This window comes from Cetorhinus maximus, chromosome 3, assembly GCF_964194155.1.
Source record: "Cetorhinus maximus chromosome 3, sCetMax3.hap1.1, whole genome shotgun sequence".
Lineage (NCBI taxonomy): Eukaryota > Metazoa > Chordata > Chondrichthyes > Lamniformes > Cetorhinidae > Cetorhinus > Cetorhinus maximus.
The window spans coordinates 125,071,816-125,096,850 of NC_135881.1; the positions used below are offsets into that span (position 1 = coordinate 125,071,816).

The 25,035-nt window shown below is 42.1% G+C and overlaps 1 protein-coding gene across 3 annotated transcripts in view; it reads right to left on the reverse strand.

The window, feature by feature from the left end:
• Positions 1 to 2,578: 2,578 nt before the first annotated feature.
• The window catches only part of pex1 (peroxisomal biogenesis factor 1), an 88,663-nt gene continuing 66,206 nt past the window's right edge, over positions 2,579 to 25,035 (reverse strand). For 2 of the 3 annotated variants that reach the window (XM_078538914.1, XM_078538912.1), the window contains exons 22-24: positions 21,976 to 22,173; positions 12,677 to 12,807; positions 7,370 to 7,803 (exon numbers count right to left, since the gene is read on the reverse strand). In XM_078538914.1, coding sequence (XP_078395040.1) covers positions 7,719 to 7,803; positions 12,677 to 12,807; positions 21,976 to 22,173 — 414 coding nt within the window. In that variant the 3' untranslated portion in view covers positions 7,370 to 7,718. Of the gene's footprint in view, positions 3,213 to 7,369; positions 7,804 to 12,676; positions 12,808 to 21,975; positions 22,174 to 25,035 lie in introns of those variants that run through there. The other variant, XM_078538913.1, reaches the window with a different exon arrangement.

Here is a 25,035-nt window from a genome sequence, read left to right on the forward strand (position 1 = left end):
TTGAGATATGTAGGAAAGATAAAAGAAAAATAAGAAATTTATAAAGAACAAGTCAGAATAAGGATCAAAATGAGAGAGTCTGCCAAACTGACACTGAAGGATAAAATAAATTAAAATTTGAGTTGGATGTGCAAATTTTTGTGGGATTAGAAAGTGTTAACCAAAAATGTGGCTAGGCCTGGGAGCCGAACAATCTTGGTTTCAAAGTTTTGATGCGATAGAATACAGAAAAGTGGGGGGAAGGATGGTAATGCTGATCTGGAATTCTGTATAGAACAGAGATGGTGCAAAATCTAATATTTAGTTTCAGTTAAGAAATCAAACAATGATTATCCTGGGGAAAAATTGGACTGTCCAACAGTGAAAGAATAGGGTACAGTGGAGCAGTGGTTATGTTACTGATCTAGTCAAAGCTCACCATGGCATTTTGAGAAATTGAAGTTGAGTTTAATAAAAAAGAATAAAAATCTGCTATCAGTAAAAACGACCATGATGCTGTGAGATTGTCATAAGAATCAATTGTTTCACTACTATTCTTTTAGTGAAGGTAATCTTCTATTCTTACCAGCTCTGGCTTCTTTTGACTTTAGTCCCAATATGGTTGACTTAAATATCCTCTGCAAGAGCAGAGAAAAGAGGTACACAAGGAAAAATAGCGCTATGATCCAGTAGGGGACTGTTAACCTCTAAAGAAAAATCTGAACACCCATTGATTTAACCAATAGAACTATGCCACAAAATTTCATGTTTTTAAACAAAACACAAACTTTATTGTGGATAGAACAAATGAAACAAACATTGTAGTTAATACACACACGTGCTATGCACCCCGCCCACCCCCCTACCGGCCTTGGATGCCTTAGTCCCTTGTTATGGTTACTTTCTCAATATTTCCAAGCAAATATGCTGGTTACTTTTTTTTTGCCACAAGATTTTTGAGGACCACTAGATTTTTCCACTAGCTTCAAACTAGGCAATGTTGCATTTTTTCCCCTCATGAAATCCAAATTGAGCTTAAGCCCTACCTGCATGGAATGAAAGCAGGAGTAGGCTTCAAGAGTACTGGAGTCTGGGAGAAGGTGATAAAGCAGGTTGACACTGATTTTGGTGGGGCAGGGAGTGGGGTTTATTCGTCCTGAAATACCACATTGCCAACACTCGTTGCTAAAGAAGGTTAATTTCTGAAGTTGTCAACATTAAGGCCTGAGGGCTGCAAAGAGGAAATGCTAGATACAGCCAAAGGAATGGGGTAAGTAGGCAATGTAATTGTGGAATATCAATGAAAACGGTGACCATCGTGATTAGTTTCAATATAAAGAAAAAGAAATACTCAAAAATCAAGATACTTGATTGGAAAAAGCTATTTTCAGTGAGCTAGAAAGGGAACTCGTCCAGATATAAGATTAGCAGATAAAACAGGCCCAAAACAATGGGCAACTTTCAAGCAACAGGTGGTTTGATGTTGACTAGACATGTCCCCAAAATGTGAAAAGGCACAAGATAGAGGGTAGAAATATAATGGTGTGTTGCTCAGTTTCAGGTGCTAAATTTGCATTCCACATACCAATCACGTGGTACGATGACCCACACCAGAAGTGTACACAAAATGCAGCTACTGCCATATTGTTTTATGTGCTCCTTGGAAGTATCTGGTGGCTGCCTGAAATGAATGCTGGGCCCATTAAATATTTTGCTAAAGGTTTTGTATTTGGGCTATTTTGTCAAATTAGTGCCAGGGAGTGTTTGATTTGATTACTTCACACCCAGAAAAACCTTTCAAGAATACAGAAGAAAAAGGTTGAAGCAACACTATTTAAAAGGAGCTCCACTTTCGCTCAGGTAAGTCTCTTGATGGTTGTTTTTGGCTGCCAGAGCATTTTGGAGCCATTGTGTGGCTGCTTTACTTCCGTTTGGAAAATCTTTAATAGTAAATAACTGTTGAACTGAATTCTGGCAGCAGCTTCATTCTGTCATTTCATTGGTTCCAGGAGTAGTATGAAGTATTTTGAGACATGCTGAAATCATGAAGGCAGTATATACATTGAATCTCTATGCAAAGAAAGAACTTTAATCCTGAAGTTCCTTTTGAGTGGATTATTAAGACTTTAGGAAGTGTTTCTGCACATTATAGTTACAGCCTTAAACTATTTGTTAAATAATCAAAAAAGCGGATTTCTTCCTCAGAAAAAGAGCATGGAATGAGAAAAGGCCATCCCTTTGAGTGGTGAGGTCCAAATGCAGCATGACATGGACAATATCCAGTGTTGGGCTGACAAGTGGCAAGTGACATTCGTGCCACACAAGGCAATGACCATCTCCTACAGGAGAGAATACAACCATTGCTCCTTGATGTTCAATGGCATTACTATCACTGAATCCCCCACTATCAACATCCTGGGATTACCATTACCAGAAATTGAACTGCCAACAAATTTGTACTAAGCTGAGCTTCATGATAGCTGAGGAGGCCCTGTTCCCACATGAATGCTTCTCTATGTAACCTGATATACCTATAAATGTGATCTACGTCAAAACAACCGATTTAAATACCAAATCAAAACACAGTAAAGCAGCAAATGTATGAAAAAGCTTTTATTCACACCTTACAATGGCCTGACCTTGTAAAAGGCTTTGCATTGAAAAGTGGTGGGAGTTAGGTTCGGAAAAACTCTAATCTTTCTCTGCTTAGTATGTTGTCTTCAGGCATGTGTGATACAATTCACAAGTCATCAATGCAATCAAACATGTTTTCAGTGTTTTCATGCTACAGTGTGAAATCCTGGAGCAATTAACGGCCTTTGTGGCATTGGCTAGGGAAACAGGCAGGCAAGAAGGTGGGCATTCGTTAAACTCTTCAGGGTTATTGGGTTGCTTGGCTGGAGAATGTACTGCATCATATATCACCGTGTAAGTTTCCATAGTTGCTCCACTGGAATTTCCATGCCAGCCTCCCATAGGCAAGTGAGTAGTCCCTCATCATCAGGTGGCTGTTCCTGTCTTCGATGTCTTGTGCAGTCATAGACTGCTTGAACCCAGCACGGTGGAAACAGTTGGCAATTGTAGCTTCCGTCACCATCGTCTGTCACCTTCATCATGAGCAAGGTCTCTAGAACAGTTGGATTGTACTCCTTATTGATGGCCTCGATGACCTTAAAGATCAATTGCCAGCAGTCGTGGGTTTTCAGGTTCCTATTCAACCCCTGATCCATTGGCTGTGTTAGGAAAGAGAGATAGTTTAAGAAAGTTATATTGGTATTTGTGGGCATTAGGAATGAGTATTAGCTTTGTTTAAGTTTGATTTGTATTTCTGTATCTGTGTTAATACAAGTTGAGTTTTAATTTCACTTTAAAAGGTGCCTGCTTTTCTAAAGAGAGTTTACGACTAAGAGAAGTAGAGAAACTGGGCTGTTGCCTAGCAATAGGGGTCCAGAGAGGCAGGTCCCTCCCACAGCCAGGCACACAAGAAACTAGAACAGCAGTTTTTGAGTTCAGTATTGAAGACAGCTGCTAGGCAGAAGCAGCCTAGCAGATAGCTAGTTCCAAGCTAAAGTTGGTTGAAAGTACCTGCCAGGGAGAGACTGGAGCAAAAGGGCCAAAATAGCCAGTCTCAAGCTAAAGAAGAAAGTCCCCAAGAATCCAGGGGAGTGGAACAGGAGACAGTCCCAAGTAGACCTGCTAGTCAAAGGAAGGACAGGAACCTGGAAAAGGTCCTATTAAGTGAAGTCCAAGCTGCAGGAAGCAGAGTCAAAGTGATATAAAGGCTTGTGAGAAGTCAGAAGGTCCAAAGAGGCAACTGAAGGTCTGTAACTCTTTGCTATAGGCATGTGAAGCAGTGGTGTATTGTTGAGATTGCTGAGTTGGTGAGAGTGCGTGGAAGAAAGCTTGAATGCATGTGGTGACCCAGGGGAGAGAAACATCGGAAGGAGTGTTCGAAACCCTGGAGGTGAACCCTTGCAGAAGGCATCCAAGAGAAACTCGGTTTTGGAGAAGATTCCAAGGTGAGTTCTTGGAAAGTGGAGATTGGAAACCCTCGTGTGAAAGATGGAGTTCAGTGAAGCTGGTTGGGTCATGGTGTAACAAGCATCGGGGGGTGGGGGTGGAGTTGGGGAGAAATCCATAGCATCTGACTGGGGTGGCATGTCACTTGGTTTCAGAATACGTTGTGTCTGACCACAGGTTGTTAATTGGTTTACATGGGCTGTACTTACTGTGAACATTATAATATAAGATAGCCTTTGTAACTTGTGTTAACCTTACAAATCTGTATATTTCTGTAAAGGTATAGTTGTGGGTGAAGGAGTATTGTAATATAGTTCATCTTTTCTTGTTTAATAAATGTTTTATTCTTTTGTTAAAACTTCATTAGCTGACTCCTGTGACTCTGTTCAGTAGCCTCTCTCCACGATAAACGAATAAAAGTTAGGATCTATCGAGCTGGGTTCCACACTGGGGTCAGGCTTGTCCAGTGGTAAACTGAGCTGGAGCTTGGCCATGGTGTTGGGAGGCAAGAACATCAGCTTGATGTTCCTGAGGCCTGTTGTCTGTAATGATGACAATCTTCCTTTTCTTTCACTGATATGTTTTGTCCACTTTCCTGATCCATGCCTCAAAAATGCTGGTCATCCAGGTGGTTTTGTTAGCCTTGTACTGCATGGATAGTGTCTTGACTTTTGTAAAACAACATGGCTTCTCAGACTTCCCTATCAAATGGGTAGCTCTTGCATAGAGAACCAGCACAGACAAAATGGGCTGAATGGCCTGCTTCTGTGCTGTAGGAATTCTATAAGAAGTGGCAGGTTTTCTCATTCCAGGCCCATTAGCCAGCATATCCCTTATTTTGAAAAAATATGTTTTATTTGAACCCACCATCTTGTGGATGGGATTGCTGATTGGGGAAAGAGACAGAGGGATAGCTTCCCTACTGGATGGATAAACAAAGAAAACAAATATAGCCATTAGTCAGTTAGCATGGTCTGAAGAGGAAGACCGATTTTATCAAGGGTAAACGCATTCACGTTAAACCCAGATCCAGAAGATGGACTTGGAAAAGCTAACCTACTAATAGGATTTGCCTTCTCGTAGATCTCTGAGTTAGTTCAAGTTCCACTCCAGAGACTTGAGTACATTAATCCAGGCTGAGACTTGTGCATAGTACTGAGGGAATGCCATACAGTCAGAGGTTCTCTCTTTCAGATGAGATGTTAAACAGAGGCTCTGTCAACCTCCTCGGGTGGCTGTAAGATTCCACAGCATTAACCAACATTAGTAGAACAAATTATCAAGACATGTACTTCATTATGGTGAGCTTGTGTGCAAAATGGCTGTCATATTTCCTACAGTACAACAGTGACTATACTGTACTTCATTGGATGAAGTGCTTTGGGGGATGTCCTAAGGTTGTGAAAGGCACGATATAAACTGCAGCCTTCTTTATATAGTACATTTTTATTATTCTTGTTCTTAAGAATTTCCGTAGTTGGTTTAAGCAAGTTAAGATTTGAATACATTTGTTAGTCTGTTCCTGCATTTAACGTCAGTAAAACAAAGCAATTCTTATTTGGCCTTGCCTCCCCAAGTCTTTCTCAGACTGCTCCCAAATATTAGAGGGCAATTGCAAAAGTCATTGGAGTAGAGTTTCTATCTGGGCACAATTGGCAATCCATAATTTTTAAAGTTCTTTTTGCTTATGTTTCTGCTCAGTCATTTGCATATTACCAACATAAAATGTTCCCATGAATCAGTGTAATCAAGCAGCCTTTTAGAACTTATTTTTTGTTACATCTAAAAAAAATTCCTTGCCATATTTGAAAGTGGTAAACTACTGTGGTTTCATTAGTACAGCTGAAAATGGATTTATCATAGCACAAGCATTTTTAATGTGTCTAGTCCAGCACTCAGGTAACCTAATTTTAAAATCATTGAAAATGACTACAATCTTTAAATAGAACTAGTTTCTTAAGTAAATTTCACCTAAAATAACTCATTTTAAGAGTCCAAAGATCTGCAAAAAGGTGCAATTAGAGGAAATCCAGAAGTGTTTAATTTGATCTGGGCATGGCTAGTTTGGTGGATGGGGCCATCTTCCAGGCCAATGTTAATTAACTAGCTCAAAAGATCTCACATTATTTGTGCTTGTAATCTTTTGCTGTGGTTTTGTAGATTTCAGGCAAATTGTGCTTGGGGCAAAAAAACCCAGCACAACCTAGCAGAAACTCCAGGCCACTATATCCAGTTCACATCACAAGGAGGTCCAACTGTGGGTCATGAATATAAATTAGATGCTGGACAGTACCAACATATCCCTGAATGCAAGACACATGGCTGACTCAAGAAGTTCTGCTGTACCCAAGCAATTACAGCAAAATCAAACCTTGTAAAAAGTGGAAAATCAACACTTAAAATTCCCAAAATACTTGGTGGTTCTTGCCATTAAAAGCCGAGCTGGATTGCTATTGTATTACACTAAATAAATACAGCTAAACCTATTTCTACTGTACTCTATAAATGTTACAGAATTTTGCTGTAAACAAATTCTAACAAATTTTCATTCCAACGGACATTGAAAATCTATGTCCAGATAGAAGTGTTGAAATTATCCAGGAACGAACAGGCTGAAGCTGTATTGAATTGAGAAGTGAATGGAAGAGAATATCAGGAAATGGTGACAGACCAGGGCTGCCAACAGTAAAATCAGTTGGCAATCTGTAGAGGACAAATGAGTAAAATAATGATACATATCTGAAATATGAAAAAATTCCCTCATGGACTGCTTTAAAATTTCCACTTGGGCTTAGTTCAGCTTCACTGCCATATTGATAAAATTAGAAAAACTTAGATGCGGTTATCTCTTGGGTCATTGGGTCAAACTTTACATATTTTCTGATCAGTTCTAATTTCTCTGAAGATACAGAATTAAGTTCTCAGCTCAGTACCTTGGTGACTTAAAGACACCTCATAGTACTATAGGGGAATTTTTTAGATTCCTTAGAGCTGTTACTTCTCAGCAAAATATTCCCCAAGCTTAGAGAATTCCATACTTAGAAGAGACCATGCCACAAAGCAACATTTTTCCATAGCTAGTTTTCATATTAGGCTCGTGTGAATGAAGTTGTTTTTGGAATAATAGTCTTGACTGTTGGGTCATAATTAAACAGTTTATAAAGGGATGAACAAAACACTAACTAATGTTCTAAAGTTAAGTAAATGTTAAAATTCATCCAAGTGCTTTGTGTAGGGAAGCACTTTTCCATTTGCTAGTATACATGTTACTCCTTAGGTAGCTAGCATACTGTTAACCTACTCGTTTACTACTGCCAATGTAGCCCTGGAGTCTGCTGTGTATAAGATTATGAGCTCAAATTGGTATTTTGCTCTAGTGAATATTTATTTGACAACCAACAAAGTTGCATTTATTACATTTTTTAACAAGTACAAACAGTTTAAATTAAATTTAAATTTAAAGCTCAATAAATACTGTCTGCACATTGATTTAAAAATGTACTTTTTTATTGGGTAAAGTAGCTATGATATGAACATAATAGAGTTAAAGTTGATCACAGTTTCAAGGATAATTGACATATTTGTAAAATACATTCTTCAAGATTTTGTTTCTAGTCCACTTCAGATAACATTATATATCCTGGAATAAAAAAAAAGTCAGATTGTACTAGTAGTGCAACAAATTTATCTTACATATTTGAGTTGTCAAAAGAAATCTCTTATGCCAAGGTAACTCTCTGTCCAGCCTTAATAATGACTCCACTCTGCCTCTTGGTGTCTCTAGATTTCTGAAAGCCATCATACCTTATAAGACAAAAAGCAAAACTGAACCATTAATGTTCACATATTGAAGGAAATTACTTTTTCTTTTTAAATAAAAATAACTTCCATTGTCTTCCATTCAGCGGCACTCTGCACAGGCAATGCTTTATGCCTAGGTAGAAATCTACCCCAGTCTTTGGAGAATTATTAGAAGGGTGTTTCATCATCATACTGAAGACAACATGCGATTAATCAATTATACTGCAAAGATTCTCATGGTGTTACAGTATGGAAAATTCAGCTTTCCTATCCTGCACCGACAGCTTCCTCAATTAGTCTAACCCTAATCTCCTGCTCAATCTTCATACCTTTAATAGTTCTCTTTTTCAAGAAACTATTTAATTCCATTTTAACAATGGATGGACTCTTCTTCAACAACAGTTTGTGAACAGGGAATTCCATATTTTAACCATCGTCTGAAGATTTTTCTCTAACCATCCCAAATTATTTCTGTTTATCTTAAATGTGTCTTCACATTAGCACAGATGACTTTGGGGGGTGGGGGGGAGGGTGAGGTGTGGGATGCATCATTTATTTTAAATTACAAAACCCTTCATAATTTTAAAGTACTTCTAGGTTTACCTGTAATCTTTCCAACTCTAATTTTAAAAAATCCAATTTCAATCTTAGTAAAATCCCAGTGAATCTATACTGTACTCTTTCCTATAACAGCATTTACAGCTGCATAGCTGTAAAGGGTAATAAGGAGTAACCTGAGTTTCTGAAGAGTTGCAGTGAAATTAATAGTAATGTGTCTTATTACATTAGCAGTGGAAATAATCCAAAATCAGGAATAATTTGGAGAGGTTAGAATGCTGAATTCTAAATGCATGTCATGTATTTTGAAAATCCATATAAACCATTTCCACTGCATTTCCTTTATTCTTTACTTCTTTAATTAACTTTGTAGAGATTTTTTTAATAATGCCTTTTTGAAATCTGTGCTGACTGCACTTGATGTTTAATAATTTCATCCAATTTCACCTACAGAACCCAGTTTCATTTTACTAATTTTAATGGAATGAAATTAGGTGAGTTCGCCAATAAGCAGGCAACCGATAATCTGCTCCACCAGATTACTGCCCAAGCAGTGATGATAATAACTTACTCCAAGTAGTCTTCTGCCAATTGGCCTACAATTCCTCTTACTTAAGTTTCCATTTTTGGAAGGGAGACACAATTGCTGCTACTCATGCTTTCAGAGACAACTTTCCTTTGTAGAATTTTCAAAAATTATACAAGTTGATAAATTGAGTGGTAATTGCTTATGAATAAACAAAACAGTACAGAACCCTGGGAAGCCTCCAAGTTAGTGGGAGAGAGAACAGAAGAACATAGAGTAGGCCATCTGCCTTCAAGCCTGTTCTGCCATTCAATAAGATCATGGCTGATCTGATCTTGGCCTCAACTCAACTTTCCTGGATTACCTTATTGTTTACAAATCTATGGCAGCAAAACTAACAAATACATCGGAGACATCTGGGAAGCAACTAACTAGCCATAATCAAATCTACCGTTACCAGCAATTTCCTCAAAACACATGATCCTTGACTTCTCTGTCCTTGCAAACTACCACCCTATTTCCAACCTCTTTGAACAGGCTATTCTCTCAAATCTGGACCCATCTTTCCCAGAACTGTGTTTAACTCCCTCCAAACAGGTTTCCACCCTTGCCACAACACTGAAACAACTCTCAAAGTCGCAAATGCTATCCTGTAATGTCACTGTGGCAGGTAAACTAGCTTTTCTCATCTTTTTCGATCTGTTGCCAACTCTTGATATGATTGACATCACCATCCTCATCAGCTGGGTAATACTACAGGGTAACTTAGTGTCAGTGTCTGCTTGCATGCTGTCAACATCCACCTTTCCCTCACCACCATCTCTCTTGATCCCTCCACTGCTTCTCAAATTACGAGACTGCTTGTCAGACATCCAATACTGGATGAGCACAAATTCCCTGAACTAAGTACTGGGACTACAAAGCCATTAGCTTCGGTCTCCACCACAAACTACATTCCGAGCCACCTATGCCCTCTCTCTTTGACAATTGTCAGAGGCTAAACAGTACTGTAACCAACCTTGGTGATATAAAGTCCCAGTTCAGTAAAAAAGAGAGGAGCAAAGAAATGGGCTCCAAGCAAGAAAAGGGCTATGGGGAGCAGACTTCAAGTGAAAATGGCAACCAAAAGCTGGTGACTCCTTGGTGTGGGCCGTTGGGGCAAAGGTACCCCTTTGGAACAGTAGTATTCTGCTTGGTGCAGCCAAGAGCTGAAGTTGTGCTTGTGAGTTGGTACTTGAGTGCATACTCAGGAATCCAGGGGAATGGAACCTTAGGAGGCGAGACTGAAACCCTGTGAGATGGGCCGTTGTTGATGCCTTCTGAGTTGGATGACTTGTTGAGAGAATTCCAAGGGGAGATCTTCGAAGGTGAAGACTGGAATCCCTCGTGACAGAGTTAGAGTTTCAGTGAGATTGATCGACTCATTGTTTACTGAATTCTGGGTGGGTTATTGAGAAATCCATGGACTCTGTTTTGGTCGCTTTGCCATTTATTGTGTAGTGTGGTGTGTTCGACCACAGTTTGTCTGTTAATTCATATGTACCTCATATTAATCCTGAATGTTAGAGTACAAGATAGATATTGTAAATTGTTTCAGCTTTCTGACCTTGTAAAATAAAGTTTATTTTTGTTTGTTCAAAACCAGTAGAATCTTGTGGCTTTATTCTATTAGCAAGTGTCTTGAATCTCAACCTTTGTCTACTTTAAACAAAATGTTATTGGTGCCTAACCAGATCTTACCAGAAACTTGGGAGTCTGGCCAAGGATTGTAACAGCATACAAATTGTTGTTGACAAGTACTGATGGGTGACAGTAAGTTGATAAAATACCTCATAATGGTAACTTTCTTAGAAGTGTGTAGGGTCAAAACTTGTCAAGGGCAACAACTGAAAACATTCAGTGTAGCAGGTGTAAGGATTACCAGTGGAACAGGCATGCTTAAAGCCATACTGAGGACTGATACATAAAACTGGAATATTCAAGCTGAACAAGTTCCATAACTAAAAGTAGAGATGCAAGAGTGATAGGATAGCTCTGTGTGATTAAAGTTACTGAAACCTTCATTGACTTAAATTACTGTAATGTAGATTTTAATTAATCTCCAATATCACTTAGAATTAACCATTTTGTGTCTATTTTCAAGTAATCCCCATTTTTAATTTTCATAATTTGTGTGAAATTGTAAGATTCAGAAACAAAAAAATGATCAAAATATTGACAATTGATTTTGTGGCCTGCTGAATTCAGGAAAGCTTGTAAACTTAGACCTGTTTGAAAGGTACTTCTTCAGTTCACAGAATCACAGTGCAGAAGAGGCCCTTTGGCCCATCGAGTCTACACCGACACGTGAGAAACACCTGACCTACCTAATCCCATTTACCAGCACTTGGCCCATTGCCTTTAATGTTATGACACGCCAAGTGCTCATCCAGGTACTTTTTGAAGGATGTGAAGAAACCTGCCTCCACCACCCTCCCAGGCAGCGCATTCCAGACCGTCACCACCCTCTGGGTAAAAAAAGTTTTTCCTCACATCCCCCCTTAACCTCCTGCCCCTCACCTTGAACTTATGCCCCCTTGTGACTGACCCTTCAACTAAGGGGAACAGCTGCTCCCTATCCACCCTGTCCATGCCCCTCACAATCTTGTACACCTCAATCAGGTCGCCCCTCAGTCTTCTCTGCTCCAACGAAAACAACCCAAGCCTATCCAACCTCTCTTCATAACTTAAATGTTTCATCCCAGACAACATCCTGGTGAATCTCCTCTGCACCCCCTCCAGTGCAATCACATCCTTCCTATAATGTGGCGACCAGAACTGCACATAGTACTCCAGCTGTGGCCTCACTAAGGTTCTATACAACTCCAACATGACCTCCCTATTTTTGTAATCTATGCCTTGATTGATAAAGGCAAGTGTCCCATATGCCTTTTTCACCACCCCACTAACATGCCCCTCTGCCTTCAGAGATCTACAGACACACACGCCAAGGTCCCTTTGTTCCTCAGAACTTCCTAGTGTCATGCTATTCATTGAATACTTCCTTGTCAAATTACTCCTTCCAAAGTGTATCACCTCACACTTTTCAGGGTTAAATTCCATCTGCCACTTATCTGCCCATTTGACCATCCCATCTATATCTTCCTGTAGCCCAAGACACTCAACCTCACTGTTAACCACCCGGCCAATCTTTGCGTCATCTGCAAACCTACTAACCCTACCCCCCACGTAGTCATCTATGCCGTTTATATAAATGACAAATAATAGGGGACCGAGCACAGATCCCTGTGGTACGCCACTGGACACTGGCTTCCAGTCACTAAAGCATCCTTCTGTCATCACCCTCTGCCTCCTACAACTAAGCCAATTTTGCACATTTTAAAATCAGCTTTATAGCATCTTCTATCTTAGCAGAAAAATGGTGCAAACTTAAAGCTGTTGACAGTTCCTCAAAGACTAATAAAGTGGAAATTCCATACCACCCAATATAAAAATGCTTTCTCTGGGTTAAGATAGCCCAAACTTGTTCATAATTCAACAGTGCTCCATTTTAAGATCTTACAGGATATTAGATGTTCACTCCTGATAGTAGAAATAATAGTGTTTTAAATGCAGTAAAGGCCACACATTTATTTGCTGGCTAATTCTAAGGAATATTACACAAGCTTTCATTTGAATTATAGATAAATATGCAGTAGTTGGACCATGTAATTCCATGTATTTGGTAGTACAGTGAAACCTAATGTAGTTCTTAAGATTTATTTTCAACTTTAATTTAGAATTTCTACTCACAGTTCTATGAAGTTATGCCATTCTTGCTGACTAATAGAGGGTCTTGTATTTTTCAGTGCTGTCAGTAGGTGGGATTGACAAATAAATTGTGAAGAGTTCATGGGTGCTGACTGATTGTGGGAAATACCTTCCTGGAAAGAAAGATTCATATCAAACAAAATTTGAGAAATACTGGTATTTAATATGCACAGCTGATGCATATGTTTTAAAAGCTTATATCCATAATGTATATTTGTAATATTAGAAACGTAACATGGCAAATTAGCATGAACAATACAATGAAAACTGCAAAAATAAAAACATTTTATTAAGGTTACAAAATAATCCTTTACAAGTGGTATTCTGTAAGATACCTCCTGTTGGAATAGATATTGAAAATAAGTAATCAGGAAGATAGATTGCCAAGGACTGACAGGTACTTAACCACAGCATTTCCCCAAGTTTCATTTACAGAAATTCTCTCATTCTGTAATTATCCATTTGAGTCATCAAATACACAAGATAAGTGAACCCATTCAGGATATTGCTCTGCTAATCATCATAATTAAGTCATGACATAGTAATTAATGTTCTATAAAGGTAACTGTAATCAGATTATCAGCCCCTTCAATGTTCCATGCAAGATAAAAGTCAAACTTATATTTTACAATATTGTAGGTCAGGGAAGAACACTAATTTTGCATCAGTTGTGGTACTTAAAATTTATATTCCTTTTTACAGCATGTATTAAATTCCAAATATCTTCCTCATTAAACAATAACCTGCTTCTCACTGCAGTCATATTTGGTATACAGCAAGACAGAGGGTTGTGTTATCTTATTTACTATCTTGAAGGGTGTTCATGTTTTTGAATAAAATCTCCCACACAAGGATAAGCTTAGACAACCAGTAAAGAAATTTGCATTCTTTTATAATATCTCAATTGCACTTCACACAAAATAATTTGTTTCAAAGTGCTTTAACCATTATATAGGTGAATAACCCTTTTGATTTATGGTTCTGCCTAGGATAAGCAGGATGCTGAGCCAGCTGCTTAAATAAGCTGCGACAGTGCAAACATTTTGAACTTATCCCTATAATTCAGTATCAGTGGTTAACAAGAGACAGCTGACCCACAGAAATAAAATTGAAAATCAGAGATTGAGGCTGTAAACTTGCAAATGTAACTTACATTTATAATGGAAACTGACAATGTTCATATTTATAATTTTAGAAAATGAAGAGAAGTACACAGGCAATATTTTAATGTAGAAATGGATAATATCAAATCAAATATTACATAAAAGCCCAGAACTTCCAAACTCCGTGGAGCTTTCCCTGGGAGGTACTCCAGAAGATATGCTGAGGGACCCACCAGAGGTCCCCACGCAAGGACTGCATGGCAATTACCCAGCACTGGGAGCCATCCAATATTCCGATTTAAATTGGAGACTTCGGATGGTTCAGACTCTGACCTGAGTAGTTACCCAGGCACATTTAGAGTGATTAAAATCACTTCTAATTCCTGGGTAACTATAGTACTGACCCTCCCCCACGACTCCCCACTGGACCCCCAGACTACCCCTGACCCATCCTACCCCACCCGCTTACCTTCTCCTGGCTTCTCAAAGTGCCTGGAACCTTTAAACTTGCTTTACAGCAGCTAGCACCGTAAAAAAGGGGCTGTGGCTTCACTCCTCCCCGACACCACTGCTGTAGACTGAAGGCCTCGGGAACCCACTGCGAGAAACATGCAGCTCCCGTCTAAGGTAAGTAAAATCCAAAAGTTCTGGCCCAAAATTAAGGACCGACTTTAAAATGGGAACTGAATTATATTAGCATGTCCTTTTCCCACAACCTCTAGTGCACAAAAGGACAAGGGCAGCAGGCAAATGGGAACATATCATTTGCAACTTTCCCTCCAAATCACACACCATCCTGACTTTGAAATATATCACTATTCCTCCATCATCACTGGATCAAAATCTGTGCCCAACAACAGTGCAGGAGTCGTCATTAGACCACATGGACTCAGTGCCTCAAGAAGGTGGCTCACAACCACCTTCGCAAGGACAATTAGAGTAGGCAATACATGCCCACATTCTATGATCAAATTTAAAAAACTCAGGATTCCGAGTTCCAAAACAGAGTCATTTTGGACTCGAAATGTTAATTCTATTTCTCTCTCCACAGATGCTGATAGACCTGCTGATTTTTTCCAGCACTTATTTATTATTTCAGATCTCCAGCATTCACAGTGTTTTGCTTTTAAAAAAAAACTCTCCAGCTCTTTTAAATATCTGGAGGTCACTTAGTCTTGACTTCTCATATGCAATACCACAGGAAATTTACTAGTTTTTATTACTGTTTCAGGCATTAAGAAAATGTCAAGAGGCTTGAACTGATGTGAGCACAAGGTGGAATTTAGAACTAACTACAAGAAAATAGAATGAACTATGCTGAGAAGAGTTTTTGTATGACATGAGAAATAACAACAATGCACCAGTACCTACATTCTATACTTTTAAAGGAGTGCCATTCCTGTAATTATTTTTGCTGGGTTATCTAACCTTATCCTAATGTCACATGTAAAATGCTACAAAAGGAGAATACCACTTATATAGACAGCATCTAATAGCAACCATATAGAATTACTTTATAGTGAATGAAATAGGACATCAATTTTAATAAAATAATTCTAGTTTTAGAGAAAAGGATAGCTGATAAAAATTAGTTATACTATCCTTAGTAATTAACACATTGCTCATGTGGAGAAGTCATTTAAATTGCATGCACAAGGTGTACTGTTTACAAATAATCTCTCATGCATGTACATTATGGGGTGAGGCCAACAGTTGCGAAGACATATGAGAAGTTAGGATTCTTCCACAGAGCTGAGCAAATGATTGAATAGGTCTCCAAGATTAATGAAAGATCATGATTCAGTAAATAATGACGGCTAGCTTCAACTGATTGCAAGGCACAAATTTAAGAAAAAGCTTAAAAACGTCAGAAATAAGTTACTTAAGGTAGTTAGAACATGGAATTATTTGTGATAAATGCATGATGGAAGCAAAGTCCATACATTCTGCTACAGGTGAATTTTATAATTGTTTGAAAAAGAGAAATATTAAAGGATAGTGGGATTGGAGTAGGTGACTCAGACAAAAAAACACTAACTGACCCGACGGTCCAAATAGCCTATGCCTGTCTCTTTTTGGGGTATGTGGAACATTCCTTGTTCCAGTCCTACTCCAGCCCCCTCCCACAACTCTTTCTCCGGTACATCGATGATTACTTCGGTGCAGCTTCATGCTCTCGTTTGGACCTGGAAAAATTTATTAATTTTGCTTCCAATCTCCACCCCTCCATCATTTTCACATGGTCCATCCCTTCCTTGACCTCTCTGTCTCAATTTCTGATGATAGACTGTCCACCAATATCCATTACAAGCCTACCGACTCCCACAGCTACCTCGACTACAGCTCCTCACACCCCGCTTCCTGTAAGGACTCCATCCCATTCTCTCAGTTCCTTCGCCTCCGTCGCATCTGTTCTGATGATGCTACCTTCAAAAACAGTTCCTCTGATATGTCCTCCTTCTTCCTTAACCGAGGTTTTCCACCCACGGTCGTTGACAGGGCCTTCAACCGTATCCGGCCCATCTCCCGCGCATCCACCCTCACGCCTTCTCCTCCCTCCCAGAAACATAATAGGGTCCCCCTTGTCCTCACTTATCACCCCACCAGCCTCCGCATTCAAAGGATCATCCTCCGCCATTTCCGCCAACTCCAGCATGATGCCACCACCAAACACATCTTCCCTTCACCACCCCTGGCGGCATTCCATAGGGATCGTTCCCTCCGGGACACCCTGGTCCACTCCTCCATCACCCCTACTCCTCAACTCCCACCTATGGCACCTCCCCATGCCCACGCAAAAGATGCAACACCTGCCCCTTCACTTCCTCTCTCCTCATCGTCCAAGGGCCCAAACACTCCTTTCAAGTGAAGCAGCATTTCACTTGCATTTCCCCTAACTTAGTCTACTGCATTTGTTGCTCCCAATGCGGTCTCCTCTACATTGGAGAGACCAAACGTAAACTGGGCGACCGCTTTGCAGAACACCTGCGGTCTGTCCGCAAGAAAGACCCAAACCTCCCTGTCGCTTGCCATTTTAACACTCCACCCTGCTCTCTTGCCCACATGTCTGTCCTTGGCTTGCTGCATTGTTCCAGTGAAGCCCAACGCAAACTGGAGGAACAGCACCTCATCTTCCGACTAGGCACTTTACAGCCTTCCGGACTGAATATTGAATTCAACAACTTTAGATCTTGAACTCCCTCCTCCATCCCCACCCCCTTTTCATTTCTTCCCCCTCCCTTTTGTTTTTTCCAATAATTTATATAGATTTTTCTTTTCCCACCTATTTCCATTATTTTTAAATCTATACCTTTAATGCCCTGTTAGTCTTTCCACCCCACCCCGACTAGAGCTGTACCTTGAGTGTCCTGCCATCCATTCTTAATTAGCACATTCGTTTAGATAATATCACCACCTTCAACACCTCTTTGTTCCTTTGTCTGTGACATCTTTTGATTATCTGCTCCTATCACTGCTTGCTTGTCCCTACAACCACCCCCCCCAACTTCTCTCCCCCCACCCCCCCACCTTAAACCAGCTCATATTTCACCCCTCTCCTAATATTACTCAGTTCTGTTGAAGGGTCATGAGGACTCGAAACGTCAACTCTTTTCTTCTCTGCCGATGCTGCCAGACCTGCTGAGTTTTTCCAGGCAATTCTGTTTTTGTTTTGGGCCAAATAGCCTATTTATTTCCTGAAATAGTCTAGAAAATTGGCAGATCTGAATGGTGGTTTATCATATAAGTATGACGATAATGAGTATGTTTAAATGAAAATATTCAGCCACTTGTGCATAAGTGATTGCTAGTTCAATAATTTAGGTTTTAAAGACAAGGAAAACACAGCATGAGAAAGCCCCATCTTATTTTATCTAAAGTATACAATGGCAAACAGTGAAGATTTCCCTGTTGAAATATTAACCCTCAGGACAGATTATCATCAAAAGACATTTCAGTACATCTTCACTTTTTCCTGTGCATTTTAATGACATTGAAGTAGAATACATTGTGGCTGATGGAGCTGTATGGTGTCACTTTGCAGTGGAAAAATATGGGCCAGGGTTTTACATTAGTTGGGCGGGCTCGGCGGGAGCAGGTGGTCAGGAACCCAACCAACGCCTGCGATCAGCTCCACACCACCATTTTAAGCGGATGGGCCAATTAAGGGCCACCTAGCGTAACGCGCAACTCCGGCATCTGCAAGAAGGGACGGGCGGGGGTGGGAGCTCAATGTCTGCCGGATCCAATGGCGACCCAGCGGCAGATTCAAAAGCGGCCGTGGCAGCTATGCGAAGGCTGCCACTGACTCGGAGGGCCGCAGTCGTAGAGAATGTCAGTGCTGAACACGGCAGGTGGGAGGGCAGGTCGGCCCCACAGTTTTCCGACAAGTGTCTCGCTGCCCTCCTGGAGGAGGTGGCAGCATGCCAGGATGTACTTGTCCCCAGGGATGGGAGGAGGAGGTCCCCCCTGCCTCGCCAAAAATGCCTGTGAGGAGATGGCATCCAGGGTCAGATCCCATGATGTGGTGAGGTGCACATAGGTGCAGTGCCATAAGCAGTTCAATGATGATCTGCAATTGGGAAGTGTGAGTACCGTGTTGGCATGGGTCACAGCACAGCAGTTAGGAGTGGCCGCCTGGGCCTCAGAGTTCTTAGATTGTGAGTGAGTGGCAAATGTTAATGAGGCAGCATCTAGGCAAGGGGTTGAGCCTTGGCTACTTGGAATGAGTGTCTTGCGGCTCCAGGGTCACGAATTGTCTGAGTCCTGCGAAGTGTTCCTCACATGGGGTTAGCCAGGCTGCAATGGCAATGCAGGGTGGACTGATCAATACTCCACTCTCCTTTCAGGAGAAGACATCCCACAACAAGACCGATCCACCTTCTAATCTTATCCAGATACGAGCAGGAGGCACTGGAGCTGGAGAGGCGCCATGCGCCTAGGTCAATCACCTAGCAGCACCTCGGTGGGCATTAGACGACACATAGTATCTTGGTGCGCAGCGGTGAAGGCACTTCACACTCGCTTGAGGTGCATTGGAGGCAGAAAGTGCCCAGGGCCTCGGCAGTCAGAGGACTGCTGGGGAACAGGACAATGCTCAGTTGGTGGCTGATGATGTGCCTCTGGAGTCGTTCCTGAGGCAGCAGATGCTGCAAGTCCAGCAGAGTCTGTGGGAGGATATGGCAGAGATACATGAGGGAACGCGTGCCATGGTCTCTGTCGCGGAGGAGTCCACGTGGAGCACAAGCAATGCAATGACCCTCATGGCCAAGCTTCTGGAGGAGCCTCCTCCATGGAGAGAGTGGTGACTCTCATGGAGAGACTCCTCCAGGAGCTCAATCCGGGCTTCCTGGGGATGCGCTCGGACCTGCATCGCCTCACACTGGCAATGACCTCAGTGTGGGAGATGGATTGGGCATCCAGTATCCCAACTAGGTGCCCATCCATCAATGCTGAGAAGGTTGGTCCAAAGCTACCTGACGTTGGCACACGAGCTGCTTGTCGTCTCTGCAGGCTCCTCTCAGGGCGTTCCGGATGAGGGCAGCAGCTCCTCCACCCCTCTGCCAGTGACCGTGGCATCCGATGAGGCTGCGGCCACTGGCAATGGCAAGCCACTGGCAGCTCCCTCCCAGGCGTGGTCAGCACAGGCTCCACAGGCCGGAGGACACCCAAGGTCATCAAGGCCAACAGGACAGCAGTGTGAACAGGCTGTCTCCAATGCCGGTGCCAGCGAGGGGGGAGCACCTAGATGTAGCACCCACAAGCAAAAACGTAAAGCGCCTTAAGCACAACATTGGCGTATCACTGGTGATATTTTTTTCCCCCACTTTTAAATTATGAGTAGGTGTGATGGAGAACACCTTCCCATTTAATTTGTTTTATGTATGCCAGGCACCACACCATTAAATGTGTTTGTGTTCAACAAGCCTCTGGATGCTTCATTAGTTCTGCAGGTGAAGGATAACCCATGATGTTATGAGTGACTTGTTTGTCATTGAACTTTATGGAAATGACACATAGTGCATCTTGTTCACCAAGTAAATGTTCCTGTCAGGGATCAAGTATGGAGCCTGCAGCCCTGGTATGTGGCGGTGGTCCATTTTTGGTAGGCTAGCTGAAGGAGCGTTGGATCAAAGCCTCCCAGGTGTCCCTGCCTCCCTGGAGGTTGCCCAAGTCAGCATCTATCCCCTCAGTGATCTCCTGAGCGTGCTTGTCCTCACTACTAAGCTCATCGTCCGCTGCCAGAGCAGCTGCGTCCCCCCCTATACAGCGCCAGAATGTGGAGAGCGCAGCATGCAACCACTACCAGTGACACATGATCTGGAGGGTACTGGAGTGCACCCCCTGAATGGTCCAGGCATCGGAAGCACATCTTGAGAAGACCGATGGTTCTCTCTACCACCGCCCTTGTGGAGGCACGGCTCCTATTGTACCGCTGCTCAGCCTCTGTTCTTGGATGGGCAAGAGGCGTCATGAGCAACCTTTTGATGGGATAGCCCTTGTTGCCCAGCAGTCATCCATCCAGCTGGGCTGGAGCACTGAAGAGCCTCAGCACCTGGAAGTGTCTCAGGATGTAAGCATCATGGGAGTTGTCTGGGTACTTTGCACAGACTTGCAGAATCTGCATCCTATGGTCACACACTATCTGCACGTTCATGGAGTGGAATCCCTTCCTGTTGATAAAGGCACCCAGCTGACCCGCTGGCGCCTTGATGGCCACGTGTGCAGCCGATTGCACTCTGGATGCAGGGGGCCCAGTAATTGGGGCAAAACCTCTGGCTCTCTCTGCCTGGCTGGCCTCGTCCGTGTAGTAGTGAATGAAAGTCAATGCACGCCTGAACAGAGCGTCTATCACCTATTTGACACAACTGTGGACAGCTGATTAGGAGACTCCACAAAGATCACCCACCGACCCCTGGAAAGAGCCAGAGGCATAGAAGTTGTGGGCCACTGTGACCTTCAGCGCCACTGGCATTGGGTGTCCACCCAAACTGTTGGAGCTGATCTCAGGGCCAATTATCTGACAGATGGAGGTCATAGTCTCCCTTGAGAGGTGGAGCCTCCTTCAGCATTGCACCTTAGACATATTGAGGTAGCTGCATCACTGCCTGTAACTCCTGGCAGCAGGATAGTGGCATCTTCTGCGGCCCCTTCCGCTTTGGACTTCCTGTTGGCCCTGCGCCCCTTGTGCCTGCGCCTTTCCTCCCTCCCCTGGAGGCTGAATAGGGACACCTGGCCTCCTCCCCCTTCTGGTCCTCTCTTCCCCCTCAGAGGAGGTGCCTCCAATGGAGAGCACAATCCCCATTCCCAGGGTGAGGGAAGGCTGTCTGATACCTGGAAGGCCCCAAGTGTTATGATTCCTCCAGAATGCTGTACAGAAGCCTGTTATTTCTGTCAAGGCAGCTCTGAAGCGAAATGAAGTTGTCCTGTTCACACAAGCAGCAGTAAGTTATAATCTAAAGTACTAACAACTCGCATTAGTGAGCCCATTTACCTCTCTTATCCCACCCATGGATGAGGTTTTTGAAAACGTGGCCTACCCTCCTGCCCGTTGCACCCGTGCGATCCCTGAAAATCGCACGGGTTGCGTAAAATCAAAGACAATTGGTGCCTCAAGAGCCTTAACTGGCCCGTTAATTAATGGCGGGTGCACCTCTGTCCTCGTAGCACGCCCACCTACCGAAATATCGCAATGGTGCGCGGTGATGTCAGGATGCATGCCTGACATCATCGCGCGTCATTCTACGTTCCAGCGTGTCGGGCCCGCCCCCAATTGCCGAATGTAAAATTCTGCCCATGGATCTGTATCCATGATGTACCCACATTTTCAGTTTTCTGGTCTGAGTCATGCATTCGAAGGAGAGGCAGCTGCCCCACATAATTTAAAAATTGACGTGCAGCCCCAATACAGTAGCATTAACAGAAACTTGAGTAGGTTGCAAGCCTGTGGTCAGTAAAACAAAAAACTGCCGCAAAGAGAAAAGAAAATTGAATAACATTAACCCCTTGACTAAATTTTAAAACCTTGTACAGCACACATTCCTTAAACCTTACTAATTCCAATGCAGAACACAGACAGGAAGAATACCCATGTAGGTAACAACTCAGAAAGTGTTCTTAAATACTTATTGCATAGCACAAGAATCTTTATCAATACAGAAAGAAGCTAACTAACATTACCATGTTCTTCTTCCTTGTATTTGCTTTGATAATGTTTAGTTCAATCTGTAGACGTTCCACTTGCTCCTGAGTAAGTTCTTGGTATCCTTCTTGCAATGACATCATGTAAGCAGGGGGGTGAGAAGATATGGTGTCTCTAACAGATGTGATCATGTGATCAAGGGTCATTGAATTTGGTCCAGACAAACATTGAGAGTTCTGATAAAAGAAAAAAGACATATTTATGTAGCATCTTTTACGGCTAGCAGACTTCTCAAAGTGTTTTACTGCCAACAAAATACATTTTGATGTGTAGTTACTATTGTAAATCACATAATTATTAAGGTGTAGAAGGAGGCCATTCGGCCCGTCGTATCAGCACCAGCTCTCTGAGACCAAAAAAATAAAGAGGGAGGAAATAAACTTTGAGGGTAAACTAGCGAATAATAAAAAAAACAGACAGTAAGAGCTTCTTTAAATATATGAAAAGGAAGAGAGAGACCAAAATGAACATAGGCCCCTTACAGGATGAGGCTAGGGAAATAATGGGGAACCAGGAAATGGCAGAGGAGTTGAATAAATACTTTGCTTCAGTCTTCACAGTGGAAGTTACTAATACCATTTCAATACTGAATAATCAAGGGGCAAAAGAGGGGGAGGAAATAAATACAATCATTATCACCAGAGAAGAAGTACTAGGGAAACTAATTAATGGGGCTAACGGCCAATAAGTTCCCTGGACCTGATGGCTTGCATCCTAGGATATTAAAGGAATTTGCTACAGAGATAGTGGATGCACTGATAGTATTCTTCCCAGAATTCTTAGATTCTGGAGAAGTCCCAGAGGATTGGAAAACTGCCAATGTAACATCCTTATTCAAAAAGGGAGACAAAAAACAGGTAACTATAGGCCAGTTAGTTTAACGTCTGTCATTGGGAAAATGTTAAGAGTCTTTTACAAAGGATGTAATAGCAGAGCATTTAGAAATACATAATATAATCAAGCAGAGTCAGCATGGCTTCATGAAGGAGAAATCATGCCTGACAAATTTATTAGAATTCTTTAAGGAGGTAACTAGCAGGATAAAGGGGAACCAGTGGATGTAATATATTTGGATTTCCGAAAGGTGTTCGATAAGGTACCGCATGTACTTAATAAGGTCCATGGTGTTGCGGGTAGTAAATTAGCATGGATAGAGGATTGGCTAAATAATAGAAGACAGAGTTGGGATAAGGGGGGCGTTTTCAGGATGGCAAACTGTAACTGGTGGAGTGTGCCACAGGGATCAGTGCTGGGGCCTCAGTTGTTTACAATATATATTAATAACTTGGATGAAGGAAGTGAATGTACTATTGCCAAATTTGTAGATGATACAAAAATAGGTGGGAAGGCAAGTGGTGAAGATGACACAAGGAGTCTGCAGAGGGATATAGACAGGTTAAGTGAGTGGGCAAAAAAGTGGCAGATGGAATATAATGTGGGAAAATGTGAGGTTATGCACTCTGACAGGAAGAACAGAGGGGCTGAATATTATTTAAATGGAGAAAAACTGCAGAAGTCTGCAGCAGAGAGGGATTTGGGGGTCCTTGTGCATGAATCCCAAAAAGCTAACATACAAGTTCAACAGGTAATAGGGAAGGCAAATGGAATGTTGGCCTTTATTTCAAAGGGAATGGAGTATAAAAATAGGGAAGTCTTGCGAAAACTATTTAAAGCACTAGTAAGACCACACATAGAATACTATGAACTGTTTTGGTCACCTTAACTAAGGAAAGATATACTGGCATTGGAGGGCAGTCCAGGGAAGGTTCACTAGGTTGATTCCAGGTATGGAGGGATTTTCTTATAAGGGAAAGCTGAGTAGGTTGGGCCTGTGCTCATTGGAGTTTAGAAGAACGAGATGTGACCTTATTGAAACATATAAGATTCTTAGGGGGCTTAACAGGGTAGATCCTGAGAGGTTGTTTCCCCTTGTGAGCGAGTCTAGGAGCAGAGGGCATAATTTCAGAGTAAGGGGTCACCCATTTAAAACAGAGATGAGGAGGAATTTCTTCTCTGAGGGTAGATAATCTGGGGGATTCCTTACCGCAGAGGGCTGTAGAAGCTGGGTCGTTAAGTATATTCAAGGCGGAGATAGACAGATTTTAATCAGAAAGGGAATCAAGGGTTATTGGGAAAAGGCAGGAAAGTGGAGTTGAGGATTATCAAATCAGCCATGATCTCATTGAATGGCGGAGCAGACTCAATGTGCCGAATGGCTTACTTCTGCTCCTACATCTTATGGTCTGACCACTTTAACTTAGTGCCAATCTCCTGCCTTTTCCCCGTAACTCTGCACATTGTTTCTATTTAGATAAACATCCAACACCCTCTTGAATGCCTCAATTGAACCTGCCTCCACCACACTCCCAAGCAGTGCATTCCAAACCCTAACTACTCGCTGTGTGAAAAAGTATTTTTCTCACCTCACATTTGTTCCTTTTGCAAAACACTTTAAAACTGTGCCCTCTGGTTCTCGATCTGTTTATGAGTGGGAACAGTTTCTCCCTATCTACTGTGTCCAGGCTCCTTATGATTTTGAAAACTTCTATCAAGTCTCCTCTCAGCCTTCTCCTCTCCAAGGAAAACAGCTCCAACTTCTCCAATCTGTCCTCATTACTGAAGTGTCTCATCTCTGAAACCATTTTCATAAATCTCTTCTGCACTCTCTCCAATGTGTTCACATCGTTCCTATAGTGTGGCGCCCAGAACTGTACACAATACTCCACCTGAGGTCTAGCCAGTCTTATACAAGTTCATCATAACCTCCTGCTCTTGTACTCTATGCCCCCTTTAATGAAGCCTAGAATACTGCATGCTTTCAAAACAGCTCTCTCTACCTGTCCTGCCACCTTTAATGACTTATGCCTGTGTACAACCAGGTCTCTCTGCTCCTGCACACCCTTTAGAATGGTATCCCTTATTTTATACTTATAAGAGCAAGGGTCCTAATGCCGACACCTGGGGAACTCCACTACAAACCTTCTTCCAGCCCGAAAAATACCCATTAACCATTACTCTGTGTTTCCTATCCCTCAGCC